The following is a 25,912-nucleotide window of genomic DNA, read 5'->3' as shown; positions in this document are numbered from 1 at the left end:
CACACCATGCTGTGTTTGAGCCTCAGATATTCTCTCTCTCTCTCTCTCTCTCTCACACACACACACACACACACAGCATCTTTGCGGTAGGGGAAAATAAGAGTCCCTTCCTGAATCAGTGAGGAGCTGGCATCCTTCATGAACCATGCTTTGCCCTAAGTTCTAGCAAATTTCTTTTTTACTCCAAATATTCAATCAAGACACTTCCTGAATGTTACTAATAGTGTAGAACCTTCAGCCATACCTTAAGTCCATTTCTTTCTCTTTCCTCCACAGCCCCCACCCAAAGTTGTAAACCGCATAAAAAGTGAAGTTTGTAATCAAACATGCATGATGCTCCATATAGATGTGTGATTTTGCATACTGCCCTGCCTCCAAACCTCCATACCTGTATGCATCTAGCGCTCCCTATCCAGGCTCCCTATCCAAGTACAGTTGTACTTTGGAAGCTGAACAGAGTGTTCGACTTCCAAGGTACAAGTGTAGTTGAGAAGATTCTTCTGGTTTTCTCCCTCCCTGGTTGAGGAGTGTGATTTTTAGTTATGGGAGCTGCATAACAAGGACAGACCTCAGCATATTGCCCATTCATCGGTTGGGTGTTCTGTGTCTGAATCATATCTTCCTTACAATCTTTCTTCGACTTCAACATTTCTTCTAGCCTCTGAAGAAAAACCCAGTTTATCAGAAGAGTGTGAGCCTACAAGAGTCCGGGATGAAAAGGCAGGACAGCAACTTTGAAAGACATCCTGGCTTGCACAGGCAAACTTCACTGTCCCACAGTATTCGCAAGTAAGGAGATGCTTAAGCCGCCATTTTGGGTTGGGTGGGGGTGATGGCCCTGAAAGGTGTTTTGGGGTTTTTTCCTCACCTTTGAAGGCATTTAGCAGAGTTACTGCTTGGCGTTCTTGGTTCTCTTGTCCCTTACCTTGAAGGCAGAGTCTGTACTGAGATAATCATGTGCTTTTACAACAAGCCATGTTGTGGGCTCCAAAATTTTGCTCATGGTGATAATTATTTTGACAAGAAGAATGCTTGAGATCTGCTTCACACAAGGAAAGTGGAAGCAGATGCATTTTAAGTATTTTGTCAGTGCCTTCTTATACTGCATAAAATGAGATGGACAAATGTCATTTCTCCGCTCTTTCCATCTTATGTATAAGCCATGAATATAATCCTAGGTGCTGGGAATCAATTATGACTCCCTACCATGTATGTATGTTCCTGTGGTGTGCACTTGCTAGAAAAAGACAGGTTGCTGATAATACAACTAATACTCTGCTCACAGTAGACTTTTTAAATGATGCAGTGTGTGTATACTGAAAGCTTTTGCAGAAGTGGGGAGGATTACCCACACAGGTAATGTTTCCTAAACATGGGTCTCCAGCTGTTTTTGGACTACAACTCCCATCATCCCTAGCTAGCAGGACCAGTGGTTGGGGATGATGGGAATTGTAGTCCAAAAACAGCTGGAGACCCAAGTTTGGGAAGCCCGGCACTGGAGCATGTGATTGGGGAAGGGGACAAAAGCAGTGCAGGTTCATGGGGCATGGCAACGTGGATATTTATGTGTCATGCGACAGGTTAGCTGGTTTGGTTTCCGAGGAATAAGAAGCCAACTCTCCCCCAGAGTCGCTGCCATGTGGAAACCCACCCAGAGGGCAGCCATTTTGGAAGGCAAGGGTGGAGAGTTTCTGGAGGAAAGATCTTGGTAGACTGGGTGCAGGCTGTTGGCATCTTCCAGGCAATGTTAACCTGGGTTACTTTGCTGGGCTTCTTCATGTGTGTTGTCCTTTTTCTGTTTCCTACACCCAGGGGAGCAGCTCAGTGGTTTGGAGTCAGCAGCGACTGTGACGGAAAGCGGCAGCATTGGCAGCGCAAAAGCCTGCAGCACTGCAGCCTGCGGTATGGGAAGCTCAAACCTGCCTACCGAGAAATGGAGCTGCCTAGCCAGGAAGTGCCTTCCTTCCAAGGCACAGAGTCTCCAAAGCCACAGAAAATGCCCAAGGTTGGTCACCCCTTGGTGGTGGAGGTGGTTGCCTTCTGCTTCAGAGCACGAGTGGATCAGCTACTCCTGGATTTGCTCGATGGAGTGGGGCAGGGGGTGGGGAGCTGGATTTAGATCCCAATTTGTATATAGAGCTTGCTGGAGGAGGGCTGGTAGAGCGTGTGCCTTGCATGAAGGAGGTCCCAGGTTCCATGCATGGCATGTCCAGTTGAAAGGACCAAGCAAGAGGTGATGTTGAAAGACCTCTGCCTAAGATGCTGCAGTGCCACTGCCCATCAGAGGAGACAGAAATACAAGGCTAAATTCTCCAGCAGTCTTCCTTCCTTTGTTTGTTTAGTCGTATATTAGTTGTGGAGGTAGGTGATTATTATTATTATTATTATTTATTTATACCCCGCCCATCTGGCTGGGCCTCCCCAGCCACTCTGGACAGCTTCCAACAGAATATTAAAATACAATAGTCTATTAAACATTAAAAGCTTCCCTAAACAGGACTACCTTCAGATGTCTTCTTAAAGTCTGGTAGTTGTTGTTCTCTTTGACATCTGGTGGGAGGGCGTTCCACAGGGCGGGCGCCACTACCGAGAAGGCCCTTTGCCTAATTCCCTGTAACTTGGCTTCTCGCAGTGAGGGAACTGCCAGAAGGCCCTCGGCACTGGACCTCAGTGTCCGGGAAGAACGATAGGGGTGGAGACGCTCCTTCAGATAATACTGGACCGAGGTGAGGCAAGTCACAAGGCTGCTATGTGGCTTTAACTTCCATGGAGGGTAATGGATAATGGCAGCCATTTGGGCTCTTGTTTGGTCTTTCAGATTGTTGATCCCCTTGCCAGAGGCCGTCCCTTCCGGCACCCAGATGAGATGGATCGCCCACGCACTCCACACCCTGCCCTGGCCCCAGTGACCCCTGGCGTTATGTCCTTGACATCGTTCGGCAGCGTACGGTCCGGCTACGGCCGCCTTCCCCGCAGGAAGAGGGAATCGGTGGCCCATATGAGTTTCAAGGCAGCTGCAGCTATAATCAGAGTGAGTTGTTTTGTTTTGTTCCTCTCCTCTTTCTTTACTGCTGTAGAAGATGGTGTGTGTGTGTGTGTGTGTGTGTGTGTGTGTGTGTGTGCTGCTTCCTTATCCCTCTTCTCAGCAACAGTACAACCAGATATCTGAAAAAGCGGGGAGTTTGTGTTGTCCTTCTTCAGAAGTTTCAATTTGGGTGAAAAACGAAATAAAGAGAAATCCTAGCATTCTCCAGTTCTTTCCAAGTAATCTTATTCCTTTGCGATATCATGGCTGTGAAGCTCCATGCGGGATAAAGTTTTTTGAGTGGGTTGGGGGGTTTTTTGTGTGTGGTGTGGAATAAAATATGATATATGTCAATATGAAAGTATGTCATAGGCCCACCCCAACACGTGCTTTTTAAAGGGTAGAATGGTACCATTGTAATCACCATGAGCAGAAAAGAAAAACTTGTTTTGTAGGATCAACACAAGCTCCTACTTCACAAACAATGTCATTGATAATACTGTACATTGAACTGGCAAAACGTGCTAAATTGATACCAAATCCTAATTTCAGTGAGACACCGAGAGCCAGTGATCATTGGGCAGAATCCAGTGTTGTGCAACTGCACTTCCACTCAGTCATTGGAGCTAACTTTTTCTTTTTAAATAGTTGCTATAATTTCAACCATCCAGAGCAGATTTTTGATAGCATGAGGGGAAGCCCGAAGTGCAAACATAAATCCATTCTGCTTGTACACAGAGAAGCATTAGACTCTAAGGCTGGAATTAACCCTGCTTCCCTAGAAGTAAGCCCCATTAAATTCAGTTCGACTTACTTCTGAGTAGACATGGTTAGGATTGCACTGTTAGTCCTTGGGGTGGGCGCATTGCTTGGCATCTCCAAGCCCTTTTTTCAACTTTTAAATTCAGAACTTAAATAGACTACTCCAGATGGCATGGGATGCCAATGCTTTTTGATTCTGAACTTTCAAAAGTAAGTTGGTTGCTGCTGCTACTCTTCTGTGCTGTTTTCGGTGTCAAACTGGTGGGTCTTTTCAAAACACTCTTGCTTTCAATCAAACTTATAAAAGCATTGGAAATCCTGACAGACGCACAGCTATGGATTGTGACATAATCCTGTGATCTGCCGACCCGAGCCATTAATTAATTAATGTTATTTGCTTATTTGAAGCATTTCTCCTTCCCCCCTCATACACAAACATTGAAAAAGCAGTTTACAAACCATCCATAAGAAGATAATAAATCAGAAGAACCACCAGGTGATGCTGTTGTATGGCTCAGAGGAAGTGAGGCAGGCTAGGACTGAGAACAACCGGCTTGGAAGCCATTCAGTATTAGTTCTTGGTTTTTCTATGTGCAAAGCTACCCTCCTGATATTTGTGCAGTTGGCTTGTATCCAAACAGTCGGGCTGAACAGGATGCTGGTGTAGCTGTGTTGCTCTTATGTGTCGTTCTCAGTTAACCCATATTTATAGGTTCAAGAGTCTCGACGTGAACTCTTCACCTTGCCCCTTCCATCTTCAAAAGGGCAGCACCCCAGTAACAAACACCAGGACCTCTCGACTATTAATAGAAAGTGTTTCGAACTTGCTCACTCACTGTTCCAATTTGATTTCTCTGATAAGGGACGTTCGGTTCTGGAGCCCTCGGCACCGAAGCGGAGGTGCAACAAGCAGAGCTTTATGTATCCCAGCTTCATGGATGAGGATGTGGTAGATGGCATGGATACGTTTGACTCCTCGTTCTTCAGCAAGGCAAGCATGGTTCCATGGCCTCCCTGCTCCACCCCTTCCCAAGATCCCCCACCCCACCCCCCAGCTTTGATGATGTCTCAGGACTACCACCACCACCATAATCTCTCACGGGGAAAGAACTGCGACCATTTCTCAATGAAGCCCCTCTGTTGGCTGTAGGAGGATCTTAGCTTTACTGAATCCCCGCTCCCATCCCTCCCCTCTTGCCTAATGGGATGCCGAAGCTGTTTTCTTCTTTCATTTTCACGTACTGCTTTTTCCCCATGGAGCAGCCACGGTGCATTCCCTGAAACTAGCCAGCTAAAATAATGTAACATTTAAGCAATTGATCCATGTCCTGTTGTTAGCCACAAATCTCCCCATCGTCTGTTAAGATGGACTTAATTGACCAAAGTCTGGAACGTGAGCATGTTGTTTCCTGTAACTGCCTGCAATGGTGCTGCAGCTAGCATTGTTCCAGTGGCTCTCATAAAGTTGGGCAACTATGTCAGTCATTTAACAAGACTGAGACTTGTTCTTGCCAACTAGACAATGACAAGCAGAGGGTTGTATCCAGTGAGACTTCCCTATCTCCCCTCAAAATCTGCTCTGGAAGCTCCTCCAACCCTCTGGAACAGATTTTGAGGGTGTGTGGGGAGCGGGGGCTTCAGGGAGAAGTAGAGGAGGGGGAAAGTTCCATTGCGGATACAGAAGTCTGTTGTTCTGATAGAAGCAGTGTTGGATATAACCCAACATTTCTGTATCTCTCTCTTGCAGGTTGACGCTCATGATGAGTTGTGCTCCATGCCAGATGATGTGTTTGAGTCCCCACCCCTCTCTGCCACTTACTTCCGAGGGCTTCCTCAGCCAGAGGATGGCAAGTCACCTGAGGCTGAGCAGCCATTTCAGTAAGTCTTCAGTTCCGCTTCAGAACGGCACCACGATCTTCATAGCAATGCCTTTCTGCAAGTCTCTTCAGCCTGTAGCCATTTCTAAGAGATTGCCACCAGCAGCATTGCATGGAAGTGAAGCAAAAAATAAATAAATAAAAGATCTTGGGGGATGGGAATGGACAGTGTAGGGGAGGCAAAACAAAACCACATTTGATGCATGAGCAATTGGGTGCTCTCCTAAAATACAGGAGAAGAAACCAACCCTCTATATTTATGGGGGGCAGTGGTGGGGACAGAAGCATTTTAAATCATTGGTATCCAGGAATGGTTCAGTCTGGGTATCTGTGCTGCTTCCGTACTTCAAATCACGTAAGCCCTTTTTTCTCTTTCAGGCGGGCAGGACCATCTCGGGGTCTGCCAGCGGCAGCGGCTGGTCCAAAACGGGGCAAGCGGATTGCTTCCCGGGTGAAACACTTTGCCTTCGACCGGAAGAAGCGATACTACGGGCTGGGAGTGGTGGGCAAGTGGCTGAACAGGACGTATCGGCGGAGCATCAGCAGCATGGTGCGCTCCCAGCTGGAGCTCACGGACAGCCACAGGTGGGAGCATGACTTGCTCACTTAAAGCATGCTGCCGCCGTCACTATAACCCATCATCTGCTTGCAGGAGTCTGAACAAGGCTTTGGCCATCTTGCAAAAAGCCTCCTGGTTCCACAATGGTTCCTTTTTTCTTTTTTTAAATGACAAGGAACATATCTGCATCACCTCATTGGTTCCTAGCTGCTGTGCATTCCTTCAGTTCTGTAGGTCAGATTAGATGTGTCTCTGCATATCTCAGGCAAAGTCCTTCAAGGTGTACATTGCTAAGAGTATTTTGTTAATGAAAGCTCTTCTAGGAATAACCATGGCCTATGGTGCTTGTCTCCTCTCCCACCTTTTCTTCCATGTCGTGAATAGACCCTACTTCACCTACTGGATCACCTTCGTCCATATCATCATCACCCTTCTGATCATTTGCACCTATGGGATTGCTCCCATTGGGTTTGCCCAGCATCTGACAACAGCATTGGTGAGTCTTAACTATGTGAATGGCATTCTACAGTACTGTCCTTTAAAAAGCCTCAGAGTGGCTAATAACAATTAAAAACATCAGATCACTACAATGCAAATAATTTAGATGGGCCTCTGGTGTGATCCTGCAGGGCTGTTCCTAGTGCAGCTGAAGAGGTTCACTTTCTCCATTTGTGGGAAACCAATTGATTAGTGGTTACAGTGACCTTGTTGAACGTTGACAGCTGTCAGTCAACCAATGTTGGCCTGTGGCAGCTGGGAGAGTTAAGAATCTGATCCACTGGCCAGATCCAGGTCCCCGCCCCTGCAATAAAGTGTCTGGGATTTGAGATAACATTGACCTCTTTAGGAAGTATATTCATAATGAAGGAGTCACCACTTAGAGTGCTCTGCCTCTTTTACCAGCCAAATATTAGACAAGCACACGAGCAGTTGGTGGCATTCTGCAATATACCCTGGACCCAATCTTCTTTGGACTTGAAAGGTCAAAAGCAGCACTGTGGATTGTACCTCGAAACTGTCTGGCTCCCAGTGTAGGGCTTTCAGCACAGATGTTACAGCTTTTCTAAAACTAGCTGCAAACAACAGGCCAAGTGCTGCCACATTTTGGAGTGACTGGCATTTCCAGAGTCTACCAAGGCAGCCCTCTATCAGGCAGAAACAAATAGCAGTGCTCTCTGGATTCCACCCCCCCCCCAAACCATGGCCTGTGAGCTTCATTAAGGTGGTTGGCTAAGTGTCTGCGGATTTGTGGTTGAAGACAAGAAATGGCACATCCATCACATTCAGTATTCATATTTATATTTAATTATGTTTTCATTGCTTCTTTTAATTTATTGTTTTACAGATTTAACCCTATGTAATTCAAATCGTAACACAATAAAATGTGATCTGCAGGAAATACAAGAAGCAATTAAAATCATACAGCACCTAGCACTGTGCACTACAATTGCTGCCACAGGCAGAAAAACCTTTTAAGTGGTCTGCCAAGATCCTCAGCAATTTTCAAGTTGCTCCCATAGAGTGGGAATCACTGCTGTAGAGTGAACTGGCTATCTGGGAGTCAAAAGCTTTGCAAAAAAAATTGCAACTAGAAATGCCAGCAGATCTAAACAGAATAACTTGACACTAAACAAGCAAGGATTGAATGTATCCTGCCGGATGTGTGACACTGGTCACAAATGCCGTTCAGCTAAAGTTTGGGGTTAGGCCTCCTTTAGCTCGGCATGGAATCCCACTTGCCTTCCCTGATGGCAGAGCGGGGAGAGTCCCATCTGGCCCTTGTCTCTGGGTGCTTGCCCCATCTCTTAGCCAGGGAATTTCTCTGCTGTGTCTACAGGTGCTGCGAAACAAAGGCGTCTATGAGAGTGTGAAGTACATGCAGCAAGAGAACTTCTGGATTGGCCCAAGCTCGGTAAATGTTGTTCTTCTGTTTCGTTTGCCTCGTTGAGATCATGCTGCTTAGAGGAAAATCAGTGCACGGCTCTTCAAAGTACCTTGAATCATCCGCACCCCCATAAAGCTTGCCTTACACTAGACCGTAGCTTGTCTGGAGTGATTTGCTGGTTTGGGCAGAACATTAAAACAGGGATGTTGGATTGTTTCTCCTATGTGCTACCTGTTGTTGTTTAGTCGTTTAGTCGTGTCCGACTCTTCATGACCCCATGGACCAGAGCACGCCAGGCCCTTCTGTCTTCCATTGCCTCCCGCAGTTTGGTCAAACTCATGCTAGTAGCTTCGAGAACACTGTCCAACCATCTCGTCCTCTGTATTCCCCTTCTCCTTGTGCCCTCCATCTTTCCCAACATCAGGGTCTTTTCCAGGGAGTCTTCTCTTCTCATGAGGTGGCCAAAGTATTGGAGCCTCAGCTTCAGGATCTGTCCTTCCAGTGAGCACTCAGGGCTGATTTCCTTAAGAATGGATACGTTTGAGCTTCTTGCAGTCCATGGGACTCTCAAGAGTCTCCTCCAGCACCATAATTCAAAAGCATCAAAAGCGATCAGCCTTCTTTATGGTCCAGCTCTCACTTCCATACATCACTACTGGATGTGCTACTAGGGAGAAGCAAAGTGACCAAGAGTAACTTGGGCTTGCCTTGAAATATGGATGAGGCCAACATGATGCTGGGGTGGCGGCGTTGGCATTGAGAAGTTAGTCTGCCAAACTTCTTTTTCATTGTGACTCTCCCCGCCACCCCTTTTCGTTTCAGATTGACTTGATCCACCTGGGAGCCAAGTACTCTCCCTGCATGAGGAAGGACCAACAGATTGAGAAGTTGATCCAGAAAGAGAGGGATCAAGAACGCGAGTCAGGTTGCTGCGTCCAGAATGACAACTCCGGTTGTGTTCAGACTCTGCAGGTGGACTGCTCGGTGAGTGAAGCTGCGTCAGGGTTTCTCTGGTAGCGGCAACTAACTCCTTTAAACGTTGGCATAATATTTCAATCTGTGGCTTGATGGCCCTGCATTAATGGTGCCTTTATCTGCCATGCCATGAGAGGTCTCAGTTCTCTGGATGATAAGGCAAAGAGGCACTACTTGAGTAGGAAAATGCCCCTTTGCCATCAGTATTGTTTGCTCACATTTTGGATAAATTGCAATTTATGTGACCAGCCAGAGCCCAGAGAAGTTAATGATTGTTTCAGATTTACAAAACCATTCATAGAATGATGCTGTGGGTTCAACCACAAAGCCTAGGGCTTGCCGATCAGAAGGTCGGCAGTTTAAATCCCCGCGACGGGGTGAGCGCCTGTTGCTCAGTCTCTGCTCCTGCCAACCTAGCAGTTCGAAAGCACGAACTGCAAGTAGATAAATAGGTACCGCTCTGGCGGGAAGGTAAATGGCATTTCCGTGTGCTGCTCTGGTTCGCCAGAAGCGGCTTAGTCATGCTGGCCACATGACCCGGAAGCTGTACACCGGCTCCTTCGGCCAGTAAAGCGAGATGAGCACCGCAACCCCAGAGTCGTCTGTGACTGGACCTAACAGTCAGGGGTCCCTTTACCTTTACCTTTATGTCTTAAAACTGGAATGCTTTGGCGGAGGCGGGCCTGAGGTAACACATTCTCAGTGATGTCCCCGGCCATTAAGAAAACATTTCCTGTGTCAAGTAGAACATTTGTATGAGCAGGCTTCTCTGGTGGGATTCTGCTCCTTTGAAAAATAAAAGTGTTTATGTGATATATGAACACTAATTAGATCAAGGGAAGTAATAGTGCCACTGTATTCTGCTCTGGTCAGACCTCACCTGGAGTACTGTGTCCAGTTCTGGGCACCACAGTTCAAGAAGGACACTGACAAACTGGAACGTGTCCAGAGGAGGGCAACCAAAATGGTCAAAGGCTTGGAAACAATGCCTTATGAGGAACGGCTAAGGGAGCTGGGCATGTTTAGCCTGGAGAAAAGGAGGTTAAGGGGTGATATGATAGCCATGTTCAAATATATAAAAGGATGTCATATAGAGGAGGGAGAAAGGTTGTTTTCTGCTGCTCCAGAGAAACAGACACAGAGCAATGCATCCAAACTACAAGAAAGAAGATTCCACCTAAACATTAGGAAGAACTTCCTGACAGTAAGAGCTGTTCAACAGTGGAATTTGCTGCCAAGGAGTGTGGTGGAGTCTCCTACTTTGGAGGTCTTTAAGCAGAGGCTTGACAACCATATGTCAGGAGTGCTCTGATGGTGTTTCCTGCTTGGCAGGGGGTTGTACTCGATGGCCCTTGTGGTCTATTCCAACTCTATGATTCTATGATTCTAATTATGTATGTATGAGTGAGAGAGAAAGTTAGAAAGTCATTTCTTTGTTTCTCGCATAGGAAACACTGGCTACTTTTGTAAAGTGGCCGGATAATTCACCAGCTTTTGACCTCAAGAATTCCAGTCGGAAGAGGATTTCAGGAGCTGTGTGCGCTCAGGATCCCAGGTAAGAAGGGGCATGTGGCGGGGGGGTACATATGTTTAGAGCTATAGTGGAGCTGGGGCAGGTGATGCTGTGTATGGTAACCCCTCATTACTTGTTGGCTATCTGTCCCCCAACAGGACATGTGAGGAACCGGCTTCAAATCTGCCACACATCTGGCCCGATGACATCACCAAGTGGCCGGTAAATATTCCTTCCTTCCTTCCTTAAACTGTTCGGCACTAATTTATCTTGCAAAATATTTGTACAGTGCGAACAGAGGTGGATGCCCTTTTGGAAACTTTTGCTGAGTGGGCGGGGGGGGGGCACACAGATTTGTTTTTGCTTGCCTTGTTATCTAATGCGAAGTCCAAGCTGCTTCATTGAGACTGCCTTACGAATGGGACAGTCCACTGAGGAAGGCATTGGACATTTACTGCATGCACACATCCCTGTCTATCAAACGCAAGCAAGGAAAGACTTGGGTACGCTAGTCTTTTGCATGGCATGCAAGGCTGAACTTTAACAGAGATGGTCTTATTGAAAGACAAAGGTTTGAGGTTTGAGATTCCCCCTTTAATTCCAGATGCATGCAGAGGTGGAGGAAGAGGGAGGAAGGCTGTAGCTGTGCAGTGTGTGTGTGTGTGTTTTAAGGAGTGTATTTACATGTGCACATACAGTGGTACCTCTGGTTACGAACTTAATTCGTTCCGGAGGTCCGTTCTTAACCTGAAACTGTTCTTAACCTGAGGTACCACTTTAGTTAATGGGGCCTCCTGCTGCCGCCGCGCCGTTGGTGCATGATTTCTGTTCTCATCCTGAGGTAAAGTTCTTAACCTGAGGTACTACTTCCGGGTTAGCGGAGTCTGTAACCCGAGGTTTTTGTAACCCAAGGTACCACTGTACATTCAAATGCACACACTCAAACCCCAATACCTTCTTTCATTTTCTTCTTGCCTTCCAGTGAAACGGATCCTAAATCTTTCTGTGTGTAGGATTATAGACCTCTAGTAAGCTTTTCTTTTTAAAAAATCACAGCCCAGGGCTTGGTGATACCATGATTCACATCCCTAGATACATGGACATGTTCCACCTAGTTGCTGTCAATTCAATTTTGGACAGAGGATAAGGCACAAACACTCACTGTAGTTAGGTAGTACCTGCTGGAAGGATAAACTGTGGTGTTGTCATGTTCTCACCCACACTTGACTAATGACTCATGATGGCTGAATCCTGGTTTGGTTGATGATGAAATGGTACTACTCAAACTTCTTTTATTCCTCTCTGTTGTAACCCACACCAAACTAAATACTGTTGGTAGACGGTATTGTTTGTTGCTATGTTATGCATTTTTTTGGTGTGTGTTTTCTATTGTAAACCGTCCTGTGATCCTCGGATGAAGGGAGGCATAGCAATTTTATAAATAAATAAGCAAATTTCTCCTAGCAAATCTTTCTGCTTGGTCATTGCCTGTTGGAAAATAATGTGATCTGGCTGGAGGACTAATCATGAGAACATAGCTAGGGGTCTTGGAATCCCTGAACCTGAGTTTATACTAGATGTGCAAACAATTTTAAGAGGACTGTTGGTTTAGGACAGGGACAAATGTTGTTAGTCTCCAACTCCCATCAGCCCCAGACAACCTAGCCAGTTGTCAGGGGTGATGGGAATTGGAACCCTGCATCATTGGGTGCATTATGGGCTCCTAATCTCTGGTTTAGGATATCCTCTTGGTTGTGTTCCAGTCTGTCTGTCGCCTGGTAGGTCATTGTAGTAACTGACAGTAGTGGTTAAATGATAAAACTGGCAAGTATGCTGAAGGCAAATTACACATGGATTTACTGAAAGCCTTTTCTTCTAATTGTAAACCTTTTATTTACAGATATGTACTGATCAGGCCAAAAGTAACCACACTGGGTTGTTACATATAGACTGTGACATTAAAGGAAGGCCATGCTGTCTTGGAACCAAAGGCAGGTAAGTACTCATGTCTCATGCGGCCCTAAGTGATGGTGTTAGCAGCCACAGACCTGCCTGCTTCTCTTATTTGGGTAGGAACTTGCTTTTGATCCAGTCAGCTTCCTTAGCAATCCTAGGTCAGTTAAGGGAAATTATCCTTTCTTAACATGCTGAATTACAAAGGACACTCAGCAACACCAGAGCTGAGCTTTTAGAAAGCTTGTATCATCAGAATCCTGAGATCTAGCTCCTTAGGTTTAGGTAGGTAAAAGAAGAAATAATTTCAACTTAGGAGTCACCAATGTTTTTTGGCCAGTGAGTAGATTTGGAATTTTGAGGAAGTGGCATGGGCACCAGTCACAAAATGGCTGCCATGGGGTGTGGTAAATCCAAAACGGCTGCTGTGGGGTGTGTGGCATAATGGCCTGTGTAGGAGAGACTGAACAGGGAAAGCAAACGGTCTACTTTGGATTGTTAAGGGGATATTAACTGAGACTTTCCACAGGAACTAAACCCCTATAACTACATTTCTCTCTCTTTGTACTAGTTGTCAAATCACTACCCGAGAGTACTGTGAATTCATGCATGGCTACTTTCATGAAGAAGCAACTCTCTGTTCACAGGCAAGTAATGCTAGGAAAGTCCAGTAAGAAGGTGAACGAACATCAATTCCATCACAGCAAAACTGGGTTCAGAGGGTTCCATTTGTCTACATGCTTTAATGCTCTCTCTCTCCTCCCCCCAGGTACACTGCATGGATGAGGTGTGCGGCCTCTTGCCGTTTCGGAACCCAGAGAGTCCTGATCAGATTTATAGACTCTGGTTGTCCTTATTTCTTCATGCAGGGTAGGTGAGAAGATTGTGGGGAGTGCAGTGCCTTGGGTCTGTGCCTTTTGGGCCCTTGAGCTGGTTTTTTGTTTTGCTTGTCAAAGCCTTTTCATTTAAGCTCTTATATTCCACACATTTCATTCAAGCTTTTATATTCCACACCTTGTGCAGTTATTTTCTCCCCAGCACTCTGCTGCATTGGTCAGTCAGGCAGAGAGATGGTGGCTGGCACAAGGGAACTTTGTGGATGATTAAGACTTTGAACCCTGGTCTCCCCAGTCCTTGTTAGACACTCTGCCCAGTGTAGCACTCCAGCTGATCACTGGTTTCAGGTGCCTTTGGCCCCGCCTTGCCTGTCAAGCTGCAAGGAATAGATTCTTTCGCATTAGGAATCTCAGGCTCTAGAGACATTCCACCTTCTAACTTTGTTTCTATGACACCCCATCCTTCCTGGATTCCTATTTTGTTATTATAACTGACACACCTGTTTCTGTCAGGCTGACCCAGACAGTTTAAATGAGACTCTTCTGGTTGTGGCCTGGATTTATGGTCTTGGGTTTATTGCTCAGGACTTTATCTTGCAAGGATGTCTAACCTATCCTTGGCCCTTTAAATTTGACCTTTGATTCTGTGACTGAGTCCTGGCAACGTGCCTTGGCAAACCGTCTCTTTTTGAATATTGACTTCACAACCACTTGCACAAATCCAGGGATGTTTCTCAAATTGCCAAAGGCCCATTTAGCATGACGGACATTACTTCTGAGTTTGCTCAGGATGGTGTGAACACAGATAAGAAGGGAGGAAGGAATGCTGTTGCGATGCCACGAGGAGCTCAAATGCAAAGCATCTGTCTGTCTTTGCCCTGTAGGGTTATCCACTGCCTGGTGTCGGTGATCTTTCAGATGACAGTCCTCAGGGATTTGGAGAAGCTGGCAGGCTGGCATAGAATCTCCATCATTTACATCCTCAGTGGCATCACGGGCAATCTGGCGAGTGCCATCTTCCTTCCATACAGAGCAGAGGTAAGTGCCACCTTCCCTTCATGCAGTGGGGAGGTTTTTTGGAGAGTGACTAAATAGTGAATTCCTTATCTGAGCAGCAGTTCTTATGGATGCACTCTCAAGAAGGAGATATCAACAGGCTCTGGCTGGCTAGTTCAGGGGTCAGCAAACTTTTTCAGCAGGGGGCCGGTCCACTGTCCCTCAGACCTTGTGGGGGGGCTGGACTAGATTTTGGGGAAAAAATGAATGGATTCCTACGCCCCACAAATAACCCAGAGATGCATTTTAAATAAAAGCACACATACTACTCATGTAAAAACACCAGGCAGTCCCCACAAATAACCCAGAGATGCGTTTTAAATAAAAGGACACATTCTACTCATGTAATTGGGCCGGATCTGGCCCCCGGGCCCTAGTTTGCCTACTTAGTTTGCTAGCTGGACCAATTGAACGAGAGCACTCCATACGGCAGCATTTTGTCTTCATGTGACTTCCTCTTGTGCGTGACAACCTAAGTAGAAAATTCCCCAGCTGTATTCAGAACTGGGCATGCCCATGGAATTAGAAGTGCCGGAAGACCTAAAACCTGCAGCCCTGCAGATGTGGTAGGACTACAACTCCCATCATCCCTGACCATTTGCTATGCTGTCTAGGGATGATGGGGATTTGGAGGCCCTCAAGATCTGGCAGGCTGCAGGTTTCCCCCATCCCTATGTTTAAAGGGAAGGGCGTTCGATAAGTCTGAGCAGCCGGCAAGAATGCCTTTCCTCTATACAACAAGCTCTGAAATTGACAGTGCAGAAATGAGGTTGATAATGAGCAGTGTGCGTGATCCGTATGAGGCCATTGTGATTTTACATTCAGATTTCCAGGTGTTAAAAATATTTGGGAAAGAGAAGAGGGAAGCATTTGCTGAGTGGGGGGGGGAGATAATAAAGACTAGGGAAGGCACCCCCGTGAACAATGTAAATAAGGTGGCTGCAGTTCTTGCACCCTCCTGCACCATGTCTGCCTATTGGAAACTCTACTCGAGGTATACCTTTAGTTCCTGAAGTCACACAGAAGTCGCCACACATGCTCTCACATTTCTTGCCACCCCAGAAAAAGAGAAGTATGGAAGTGGTGTGCTAATGCCATGTTTGGTTTGAATCTCAGGTGTAATTGAAAGTAAACTGGACATAGGAAGCTGCCTTTTACTGAGTCAGACCATTTGTCCTTCTAGCTTGGTATTGTCTACAGTAACTGGCAGTGACTCTCTAGGATTTCAGGCATGTTCCTGGCTTTCTGTGTACAGGGGGAAAGGCCTTTGCATTGAGAAGCATTGAAATATATGCTCCCCACTTGATGTCTGGAGACGGGCAGTCCCAAGAGGGCTTGTGTCATTTGATATTTCAGCATATTTGAGTAGGCCTCCCCATAGCCTCTCTTGGCCATTATGGAGTCAGTACCCTCTTCTGCACTCGATTTTGATAGGTGGCTAACAACTTGAGTTGCTTCTGGCAACCCTTTGAATGCCTGGAAAAGAAAACGCAAAGAAGTGGTGGGGTTGTGCATGCAAGCCTTGCCCCAGCGTTTGCATCGATTTGTGAAGGTCTAAAGAGGGCTTCTATCTAGGACAGTGTTTCCCAAACGTTTTTGGGCAACGGCACACCTGTTTACCGGAAAAAAATCTCGCGGCACACCACCATTAAAGCCCCGCCCCGTGACGTCAGCGCGCAGCGTCACGCCGGGAGGGACGCACAAAAGTGAAAGTTTTTTCCCTTCCCCTTGCCGGGGTGGGAGGAGGCAGCAGAGCGAGGGACTGAGGGACGGCGGCAGCTGAGGCGGCGGCGATAGCGGGCGGAGGAGGAGCCGTCGCCGGGAGTTGCTGCTGCTGCTGTTGCTGCTGCTGCCCGGACATGCCGGCCTCCTCCTCCTCCGCTGTCTCGCAAGCAACCCACCCTCCCCCCGCTTCCCCAGACCGTCTCCCCCCCCCCACCGCCGTGTCCCCTACCTGTGCTGCAGCCCCACTAGCCCCAGCGTGATCACATGGGGCACGTCCAGCTCCGTGGGCCACAGGCCGGAGGCGATGCACCCGAACACGCCGCACTCCTCCCGAATCCCCAGCTCCTCGAATTCCATGGTGCCCGAGCGAACACGTGTTGTTGTCAGCGCAGCTGCTTCTGTTATTGCCGCTGCTGCCTCCTGCCGCCGCCGCCGCCTGGGTTTGAGGGGGGGGGCGGAGGAGGAGGAGAAGGAGGCGGCGGCCTCAGAGGCGCGAGTTCCTCTCCGCGCCCACCCCTTGCGCCCGCCTCATTTACATGCATACATTACGAAGGGGCGAAATTCCCCGCCTCGGGGCTGCTCCGCGTGGTGGAGTTGGTTTCCCCACCCCAGAGGAGCAGAGCAAGAGAGGTCGCCTTCGGGGCGGGGGGGGCTACTTTGTATCTGCCTTTGGACACAAGTTAGCTCCCGCTCGCTCTTTCTCTCTCCCCACAAGTTAACTTTGTTTCCCTCTCTCTTTCTCTCCGCGCGCGCTTCTGAGAGCGAGTTTTGCCCAGTGGCTCCGAGAGTGTAAACGGCTGGCTGAAGTGCTGAGGAGACCGCGAAGGGCGGAGGGAGCTGGGCTTTGCGCGCGACGGAAGGGGTTATTCTTTTTCGGGTCGCTTCCCTCTCGCGCGCTGCTCACTTGGTTTTGTTCTCTCCTAGGCGCCCGACTCGCCCGCCTCCCTCCCACGGCACACCAGCCGGTGTCTCACGGCACACTAGTGTGCCGCGGAACACCGGTTGGGAAACACTGATCTAGGAATCCCCCTGTTGGAAACCTCTATGTGGTTTCATCTGAACGTGCTTAGATGCCCCCTTCAGGCCTTCATCCTTGATGCAGGAAGAACAGGGTGGTGCATGGCAGAACCGGGATATTGGACAAAGCGCACACACACCCTGCACACCCTCTGCCCCCATATGTATTGCTTAGGGATGAAGGTGGACTTTTGTCGTCTGCCATGGAAACATCTGGGCCCATTGTTACTGTGGAGCAAACTGGCTAATGGGGTTTTAAAAGGGAAATCTGTGAGCTGCATCTGGCACATTGGCCTCCTGTTGCGTTCCCTCGCCTTGGAGGGATTACTTCAGGAGCTGCTTTCCCTTAGATTTATCCTCCCACCTCCTCTGCTCGTCTCGGCCCACGTGAAGGTGATGTTACTGCAGGTGAGTGATGTCATGGCCCTGAGTGAGCTGGCAGCTGGCCAGCTGACTCCTGACATCACCCAGGCACGTGAGAGCAAAAAGAAGCTCTGCTTTGGTTTCCTTGAAGATATGAGAAAGGAGATTTTGCAGAGAGTCATAAGCAGCTACAGCCAGCAAGGTGGAGCTATCCTTTTACTCAAGCTTTAAATTTCCCTTCCACGTGATTTGTGTGTATGTGTTCTTGCATGCTCATCAACACAAAGGGCTCTCAGAGTGTCTCTCAAACCAATGTCAGGTAATAAAGCATCTCTCCAATGTCATGTTCCTCTGGAGCAAAGGTGGTCTGGCTCAGTGTGATGTTCAAGCTGGAAGGGCCTTCCTCTTGCAGGCAGTGACCAGCTCCTGTGTACCAAGGCTGGGAATACTCAGGCCAGAGGGGATGCTCAAGACCCCTCTTTGTGTCCCTCATGAAACTTCCAGGCCACACCCTTCCACTTCCCTGCTGCAAACCCTCCATGAGTGCTTTTGACTTGAATGCGTGGTGATGCCACTTGCTTGACTGGATGGGATGATAGAGGGGTGTTTATGTGTCTAGGCCTGACCTTCTGATTGTAGCTAGAATGTACTCTACTGTACATCACAGTTAGTTGTGCCTCTGACCACACCCACCCCAGCATGTGGCCCCCAGAAAGTTGTTCATTATGGAATGCAACCCTTGGGATGGGAAAGATTCACCACCACTGCTATCTATACTAAGACTAAACTCATTATTTGAGTGTCTGTTCAAATGGCATTATCCATGCACAAGAAGGAAGGTATCAGCAGACTTAGGAGACCCCTCTCCCAATGTTTACAGAAATCCAGAATAATTTAAGAGGTGGGGGGATAACATCAAAGGTGGAGGGCTGCTGGCCAGGATTATTAAGTTTGTGTCCCCAAGAAATTCTGTTGCTTAAAGGCAAAACTAAAGCTCTGTCTGATGTGCACAATTTAGAGGCATATTATTTCCTTGAGAGCAAGTGTAGCAATCTTTACACCACCCCTTTTTGCCGAGGGATATATGTGTGTGTTTATACTACTATGAGAGCTCTTTCACAAGACACTTGCTTGGATGTTGTGGGGTGGGGGGAGTCATCTGTGCCATAACACTGATGGTGACTCTTCAAAAATTAGTGTGAATTAGCCTTTAGCTGTCTAGTGTCTTATCAACCCTTTTGAGAACTAGTTGCACTTTAATCCTCCAGAAGATGGTGAAAGAAGCTTACAACTGTGGGGTTGTTTGTTTGTTTGTTTTAAAAAAAGATAATCCCAATGGGCCTTGACTTGAAGATAAATGTGATTTGGATCAGAACTTTAGACTTTCTGTTTGGAAGAAAGAGGGATGGCAGAAACCTCTCCGCCTGCAAAGTGGCAAAGAATATTGTCTTGTACGTAATTTCATTAGAAAGACTTAAATAGATATTCTACGTATGTATGCAATTCAGCTCTCCTGGCAAAAAAAAGAAGAAGGCCATTATATGAGAAACTAAGAAGCTTACAGCAAGGTAGATGCTGACAGTGAGGTGTCAGTGCCTCTTTTTGGCTGGCTGTTGTGGACAGCCTCCCTGGTTTTATTCTCTTCAGTCAGATGTGGGAGCGAAGTGATGCTTTAGCAATCGCAGCTGTCTGGTTTCCATGTGCTGGACCAGCACATGCTGGCTGCCCTATTTGTTCACACGTGAGGGTGCCCACCCCCCTTTTATAGTTGATGGAACAGGCAGGTGGCTAATCTGACGTCCTGACAGGCTCTAAAGGAGATCACCCATCTAATCCCTTGGATCTCATCAGCAGCTTCTCCACCTACAGCCTTGTGGGGCAGCGGCTGCAGCCGGCTGCTGAGTCACTTCAAGCTCCTGAGCCTTCCCCTTCTGAAATGATTCTCAAGCATTGCAGATTCATTCCATCCTTAGGCACACCAGCCTGGGGGGGGCACCTTGATGGGGCATTTGCCTGGAAAATGGGATGAGCTAATGCAGCCTGTGTGACTTGGTGGTTGCACCAAGGATGGCAGCCCTTGGTGGTTTTAGGGGCTGCCCTATGTTGTTAAGTTCATATTTTTTTAAAAAAGGAATGATCTGCCAACTGGAAAGCACCATATAATTGAAGAGGTATTGTTACTTGTCTGAGTGGTGTTCATTTTTTGGTTTTTTTAATAATACTTTATTATGCAAACTGTTTACAGTCTTTGTATGTGGTTCCATTTTATAGGTAAATGCAGTGTTTTCACCTTCAGTTTCTTAAACTTATCTCTTCATCTGGTTGTCAAAATGAATTGTATTCTAACATGAAGAGGTTATTGTTAATCACTTTGCACAACTCTAGTTCCCTGGTATGAAACTTTTTTGACTGCTGAACACACGAACACACACACACACACACACACACACACACACCCCTCTTCACCAGTACTCTGTGCGCACAGAAGGGGCAAACTCTTGGTGCTTAGGAAAACTGGATGCTGCCAATGGTCTCAATGATTGAAATTTACTCAGTTCACTCTGCTTCTAGGCAAGGAGCTGTACTGGACATTGTCATTCTACTCCAGCTTCTGTGTCCTCCCTCACCAGATATTGCCCGTTAGTTTTGAGGCTATCTTCATGAGGAGTATATATCCTGCTTTTTGACTAGAACCCTCAAGCCAGCTAAGAACTTCTATAAAATACAACAGATACAACAAAAACCACATGCTCACAAAACAACCATCCCAGCTGAAACAGGGACGTTATACCTCATAGTGTTGCTGTTTTATTGCTACTGCTACTACTACAAAATCCTGTTATTCACAGGTTTCTGAATTCTGGGCTTGGTGCCAAATGAAGCAGTGCTACTGCTCTTGAGCAAAATTGCAGAAAACATTGCCCTGGCCTTAACCTATGTCCCTCAGGATGTATGGGGCATACTAACCATAGGACTTGCTTCTGCGTGTGGTTGGATGATTGATTGGTCTGTATCCCCGAGTGCAGGCAGAGGAGAGCATAGAATATTCCATTCCTGCAGGACCCCCATCTCCTTTATTGCAGCACTTGGGGAAGGCACAAGGAAATTAAGGCCATTCTGAAGGGCTCCAACCAGCCAAGATGGGCTGCACACCTTTTGCTGAGTTCTAGCATCCCAGCACAATAGCCTGACTTTCATGGGGTTGGTTGGCCCATCCTTTGCCAACTGAGTGGCCTCTGGTTGTTTTGGATGACAACTTCATTGTGCTGGCTGGAGCTGATGGGAACAGCAGGCCAAAGTATGTGGTAAGGACTCAATTATCTAGTGAATTTATGGTCCCTTGATTTAGACAAACACACTGTAACCTTGAATACCTTGAATAACCTTTAATTTCCCTTCTTGTTTCAATATGACTCGGGCCTTTCTCTTTTGCTGTATGAGTTCTAGGGCCTAAACCAAGGTAAAAACATAGTAAAGAACCCCAAGTATGCTTTATTTTGACTTGGCAGTTCTGTGCTCTGCTCAAGACCTATGAGCTGAATTCTGAATATTGGTGTTTCTAAGTGTTGCTCTGATGGAAGGAAAGTTTCAGTGTGACACTGTCCAGTTCTGTTTGAGGACAGGGAAGGTGGCTTGCACAGTGGGGATTAGCTGCTGAATGATGGCAGAAGTCAAAGCCCATGTGAAAGAAAGTAGGTGATGCAGATTTGAGATCTGAACTTCCTTTGTTTTAGGCTACAGGAAATATTTAGCTCTCATGGTTGAGCAAGATATTTTTGTAAACGTTCATGCAAAGGGCCTGGCGTTCAGGTAGGGACTGTCAGCCGTACCTGCTTAGCTACGTACCTGTATCTCATGAATTCCAAATGCTGTTTTTAATTATTATTTTTTAAACCCTACAAAAACTCAAATATCAGATTGAGAATAAAGCATGCAATATTTTGCAAAATGATCAACATGCCCTTTGATGCCAAATGTCGAACTTGCATGTTTGGTCCCCCTCCCTCCCCAAAAAAGGGGTTTCCTTAGCACAGATTGAGAAATATTTTAGGACAAAACTGAAGGGCCCTGCCATGCAAAACAGAACCCCACTACTACTACTATTATTATTATTATTATTAAATTTATATACTGTACCACCCTTCATCTGAAGATCTTTAGTGATTATAGTGCAACCTTTGCAAAACCAGGATGAAGACTTCCATCCTAAACTCATGTAATAGGGAGAGAATCTAACTAAATTAATAGAATACACATGTTTAAGCTTGTGCTATCTGGAATTGACACAACACAAAGCTGTTACCTTTCAGGGCAAGGGAACCTGTGGGCCTCCATACGTTGTTGGACTGCAACTTTTGGCATCCCTGACCACTGGAGTTGATGGCAGCTAGGAATCCAACAATCCCTGGAGAGCCAGAGATTTTCCCCATCCCTGCTTTGGGGGTCAAAGGGTTGGGTCATAAGTACGGCTTATTACAACCCCCAACCTCCTGACATGTTGCCCTGATGAGTTGCTTTCATCCCATTTTGTCCTCTTAGCTCTAGCTCAGTGTTCTCTACCCTGATTGGCAACATTAAGTTCTTAAGCTCTCCTCCCACTGAATGTGGGGCTTTGTGTGTGTATAAATATGTGCCCCACCTGAGACATTTACTGGTACAGGCCAAAACTTGCTCTTGGCACTGTGATCTGAGGGATTTGAAACCACAACCCCAGAGGAAATGAAACTGAACCTAGGTTCAAGATCTGAACCTCAAAGTTCTTGCAGTGGAACCAATACTCATTCCCCTTGATCAACAAACCAATCGTTAAAGCTTTGAGAATAACTGTAAGTTTACCGTGCAGCACAATAAATCACTGTACTAACAGCTTCTGGGACTTTGCTGCCCATTTGCTTTTCCAGGAGTCTCTGTTGTGGAGAGAGGAGAAAGCCTGGCTGGCCTAAGAGCGGACTGCATCTTGCGTGATTTATTTTTAAGTTTCTTTTTCCTCCTTCCCTCTTCTAGGTGGGCCCTGCAGGATCCCAGTTCGGCTTGTTAGCCTGCCTTTTTGTGGAGCTTTTCCAGAGCTGGCAGGTCCTCGAGAAGCCCATGAAGGCTTTCCTGAACCTTTCTGGGATCGTCCTCTTCCTCTTCCTCTGCGGCCTCCTGCCATGGATTGACAACATTGCACACATCTTTGGCTTCCTCAGCGGCCTGCTGCTCTCTTTCGCCTTCCTGCCCTACATCACCTTTGGCACGATGGACAAGTACCGCAAGAGAGTCATGATCATCGTCTCGATGCTGGTCTTCGTCGGGCTCTTCGCATCTCTGGTGATCTGGCTCTATGTGTACCCTATTAACTGGCACTGGATTGAGCACCTCACTTGCCTGCCTTTCACTGACAGGTTCTGCGAGAAGTATGATCTGAACCAGGTCTTGCATTGATGGAGCTGGGTGGCTGTGGAATGCGGCTTGCAGGAGAGGATTTTAAACTTGGGATACCTGTCGGATGTTGAGCAGCAGTGGAATAGACAGAGGCAACACTGGCAGTCAGAAAAGGCAAAACATCTGCACTTCTCCAGCTTTCCCTGTACCATTCGTGAAACATTCACGCTCCAAGTGCTGAAGCAGAACACCTGTTACCTTTTGCAAAACTCCTAGGTGCAAGGGATAAAGTCATAAGCCAACCTGTCTCCTGTATGTTCCTCTCTGAGTTCTGGGCACCATGCAGCCATCATTGAGAGGTATAGCTTTGAAGCAACATCACCCTGTTGGTGTCCAAATTGGGTCAGAGTCTCTTACGAGAGGCTTCTCCACTACAGTGCCTGCAGCGGGTGGCAATCTTTGCTGAAGTCTTGGATGTTGCGATAACCACCAACCATTTGGAATGTAGTAGAGAATCTACAAGCTCTGCCTCTTAGGCTGAGTTCCTTTCTATGAGCTGCCAAAGCAGCCAGTGTCATCCTTCATCCATAGGACTGACTAGGTCCTTTGTGGGATGGAGGCCTGAGAGGCAGTCTCTTCAAAAGAGCACTTCAGTGATGAGGCAACATCCTGTTGAACTGCTCGTATTTACCGTCGGCCTGTGTCTATGGTTTCCTACTTGAAGTTCCTCCTTTTATGCAACTCCTGGTTTTTGGGGCCCCTTTCCTAATGCCTTATGGCACAAGATGGTGCTTGGACTCTGTGGCAATCTTCCCTGCCTTAGTGCCTTTTTGTGGTACTGTGAATTGTACTGTGAAAACAAACAACCTGGTCTTTTTTGCCCAAGGGATATTTTATATACATTTCTCTTCTCCCCTGCCCCTTCTTTACATTTGCGATCTCTGCTACCAAACACTTTCTGGCAAGTAGCGTTGATGCTTTTAAAGGAACCTTGTGCCATCTGGAAGAAGTGCTAGTACCTCGTCCAGTATTTATACGGAGTGAATTTAAATTTCTGTAGCAGACTTGAAGGATAACTTCTGATAAAGAGGCCAGGCTCACGCTGTAGTGACAGATGAGATTGTTGTGTGGAGGAGGATATTTTTGGTCTAAATAAATTAAATTTAAATTTATCAAAAGCAAATGTGTGTGTTTTAAAAATGTGATTTATTTAGTGCCTTGTGTAAACCTTTTAGCCAGGGATGGAAATAGTTTGTCTTGTAAGTGGCCCCACGTAATAGACGTTGGTAAATCTGCAAAATGTTGTTGCTCCAGTGACTGACTTTATTTTTAAAACGCGTTTACGAAGAAAAAATGTATTAAAGAAACCCCAAATCCTCCCTTTTATTTAATGTGTAATTCCTTGCAGTTCTCTAGATTTAGCAAGTTTTCATGAGATTGCCATCAGAGCACAGGAGGTCCATGGGGTAAGGCCCCATTGCAGGTATATCTAGGTCTACCTACAGCTGTCGTTCAGCTAATGTCTGGAAGAGCCCTAGCCTTCTTATGTTGCTCACATTGTCTAACCAGCCACTTCCCAAGTTGCATTAGACTGTGCCCTTGCCAGCCGCATTCTGTATACCACTCAGATGTCCCTCAGGACCTTCAGCTGATCGCAATATAAGTATTTTTAACTTATTGCAACCTTTCTCTCCACTTCCCATCCAGTCTTAAACCTGCCCCATTGCCTGCACAAAATTACATTCCACCATCTTATCACTGCCTGATTTGATTACACAATTGGGAGTGGTGAAGGAAGGGTGTATAAAAAGCAAGACCCCCTTAGAAAAAAAAAACTGTTATTTATTTGCTGACTCAACAAAGTGAAAAATGGCATGCAAAGGGTTGTGGGAGGGGGAGAAAACAAATGCTTTTTCTTGCTTAGTGGAAGGAGCTACAAGTGTTGATCAGCGTCCAGGGCTAATCCGCATGCCTTGGGCACCAAGATAACATACATTTCAATCCAGCCATTTTACAGTTAGTATAACCTCAAAGAGATTACACTTATTTCACTTGTGAAACCCTTCCCCAACCCCAGAGCTTTTAAGAAACAGGCACCTGCTCTGGCCATGAGAAAGGCATACATAAGAAACCCATCTTAAGTAGATCACTTTGGGATCCAAAACTTGCTCCTCCTCAGTTTTTGCTTTCACTGCAACTGTAATGTGTAGGTAATCTAGCACAAGAGAAGGCCCATGTCTGCACTGGACCATAAATGAACTTCAAAAGTATTTCTACTTTAGTTGTAGCCATAGAGCTACAACGCACGCAACTATGAAAGCTGTGTCATGGTGGTTTTTGCCAACTTCCAAACATTATTTCCCTAGGCCTGCCTTGTTTCATGATGGGGGCACATTCCTTCCTTACATTCAGTGCAGACTAGATTAATTACTGAAGATGCATGTTGGACTCTGTTCTTAAACTCGATATGTCCCAATGTGCAGACCCTCCAGTTCATGCTGAAGGAGCCAATTTACCTTTCAAGGGACAGGAAACATGGCAAACGCCTACCCACTCACCAAACATCAAAAGGATGAGGAGGGTCAGGAAGCATATTGGGTCTAGCAGCTGAACCCCCCCACCCACCCACTATGTGCTATTTATCTCTGTGGGTGTGATGAGCATTGTACACATGAACATCCCCTCCTCTCCCACCACCATGAATGATCATCAACTCTTACATATGAGCACCTGCTAATATCGACACAGTCCTCCCAGGGGCATAGGGACATACTCATTCTTGGGGCATGCGCCGAGTGCTTTTGCTTCAGCAGTAAGTCACTGCATTTCAAAGCATGTACATTAACTGCAGGGAGTTAAGTACTCGCTGCACAGCCTCAAATTTAATAAATCCATTGCTCCTGCTAGTTGTAGACCTTTGTTGCACCTGGGCAGGAGGAGGAGGAGGAGGAGGAGGGATTAGGTTCTGCACCTCTGTGCTGTGGGTAGCTCTTGTCAAAGCC

General features: G+C 46.7%; 1 protein-coding gene and 1 long non-coding RNA gene across 5 annotated transcripts in view; one reads left to right on the top strand and one right to left on the bottom strand.

Moving 5' to 3' along the window:
• Positions 1–24,289, top strand: part of RHBDF2 (rhomboid 5 homolog 2) — a 58,982-nt gene extending 34,693 nt beyond the window's left edge. For all 4 annotated transcript variants that reach the window (XM_083487510.1, XM_083487513.1, XM_083487511.1 and 1 more), the window contains exons 3-18: positions 659–789; positions 1,813–2,005; positions 2,819–3,031; positions 4,650–4,778; positions 5,535–5,665; positions 6,043–6,249; positions 6,608–6,719; positions 8,061–8,135; positions 8,931–9,092; positions 10,532–10,638; positions 10,755–10,818; positions 12,497–12,591; positions 13,121–13,196; positions 13,319–13,419; positions 14,270–14,423; positions 22,551–24,289. In XM_083487510.1, coding sequence (XP_083343636.1) covers positions 659–789; positions 1,813–2,005; positions 2,819–3,031; positions 4,650–4,778; positions 5,535–5,665; positions 6,043–6,249; positions 6,608–6,719; positions 8,061–8,135; positions 8,931–9,092; positions 10,532–10,638; positions 10,755–10,818; positions 12,497–12,591; positions 13,121–13,196; positions 13,319–13,419; positions 14,270–14,423; positions 22,551–22,970 — 2,370 coding nt within the window. In that variant the 3' untranslated portion in view covers positions 22,971–24,289. The remainder of the gene's footprint in view (positions 1–658; positions 790–1,812; positions 2,006–2,818; positions 3,032–4,649; positions 4,779–5,534; positions 5,666–6,042; positions 6,250–6,607; positions 6,720–8,060; positions 8,136–8,930; positions 9,093–10,531; positions 10,639–10,754; positions 10,819–12,496; positions 12,592–13,120; positions 13,197–13,318; positions 13,420–14,269; positions 14,424–22,550) is intronic.
• On the bottom strand, positions 18,857–22,543 carry LOC310699626. The gene is made up of 2 exons (XR_014522169.1): positions 19,989–22,543; positions 18,857–19,958 (listed from the first exon to the last, which is right to left on the bottom strand). It is a non-coding gene; the product is annotated as an uncharacterized lncRNA (long non-coding RNA).
• Positions 24,290–25,912: the final 1,623 nt, after the last annotated feature.

Source organism: Podarcis liolepis (assembly GCF_965112155.1).
Source record: "Podarcis liolepis genome assembly, chromosome: 2".
Lineage (NCBI taxonomy): Eukaryota > Metazoa > Chordata > Lepidosauria > Squamata > Lacertidae > Podarcis > Podarcis liolepis.
This window is presented reverse-complemented; position numbering and strand designations above follow the sequence as displayed.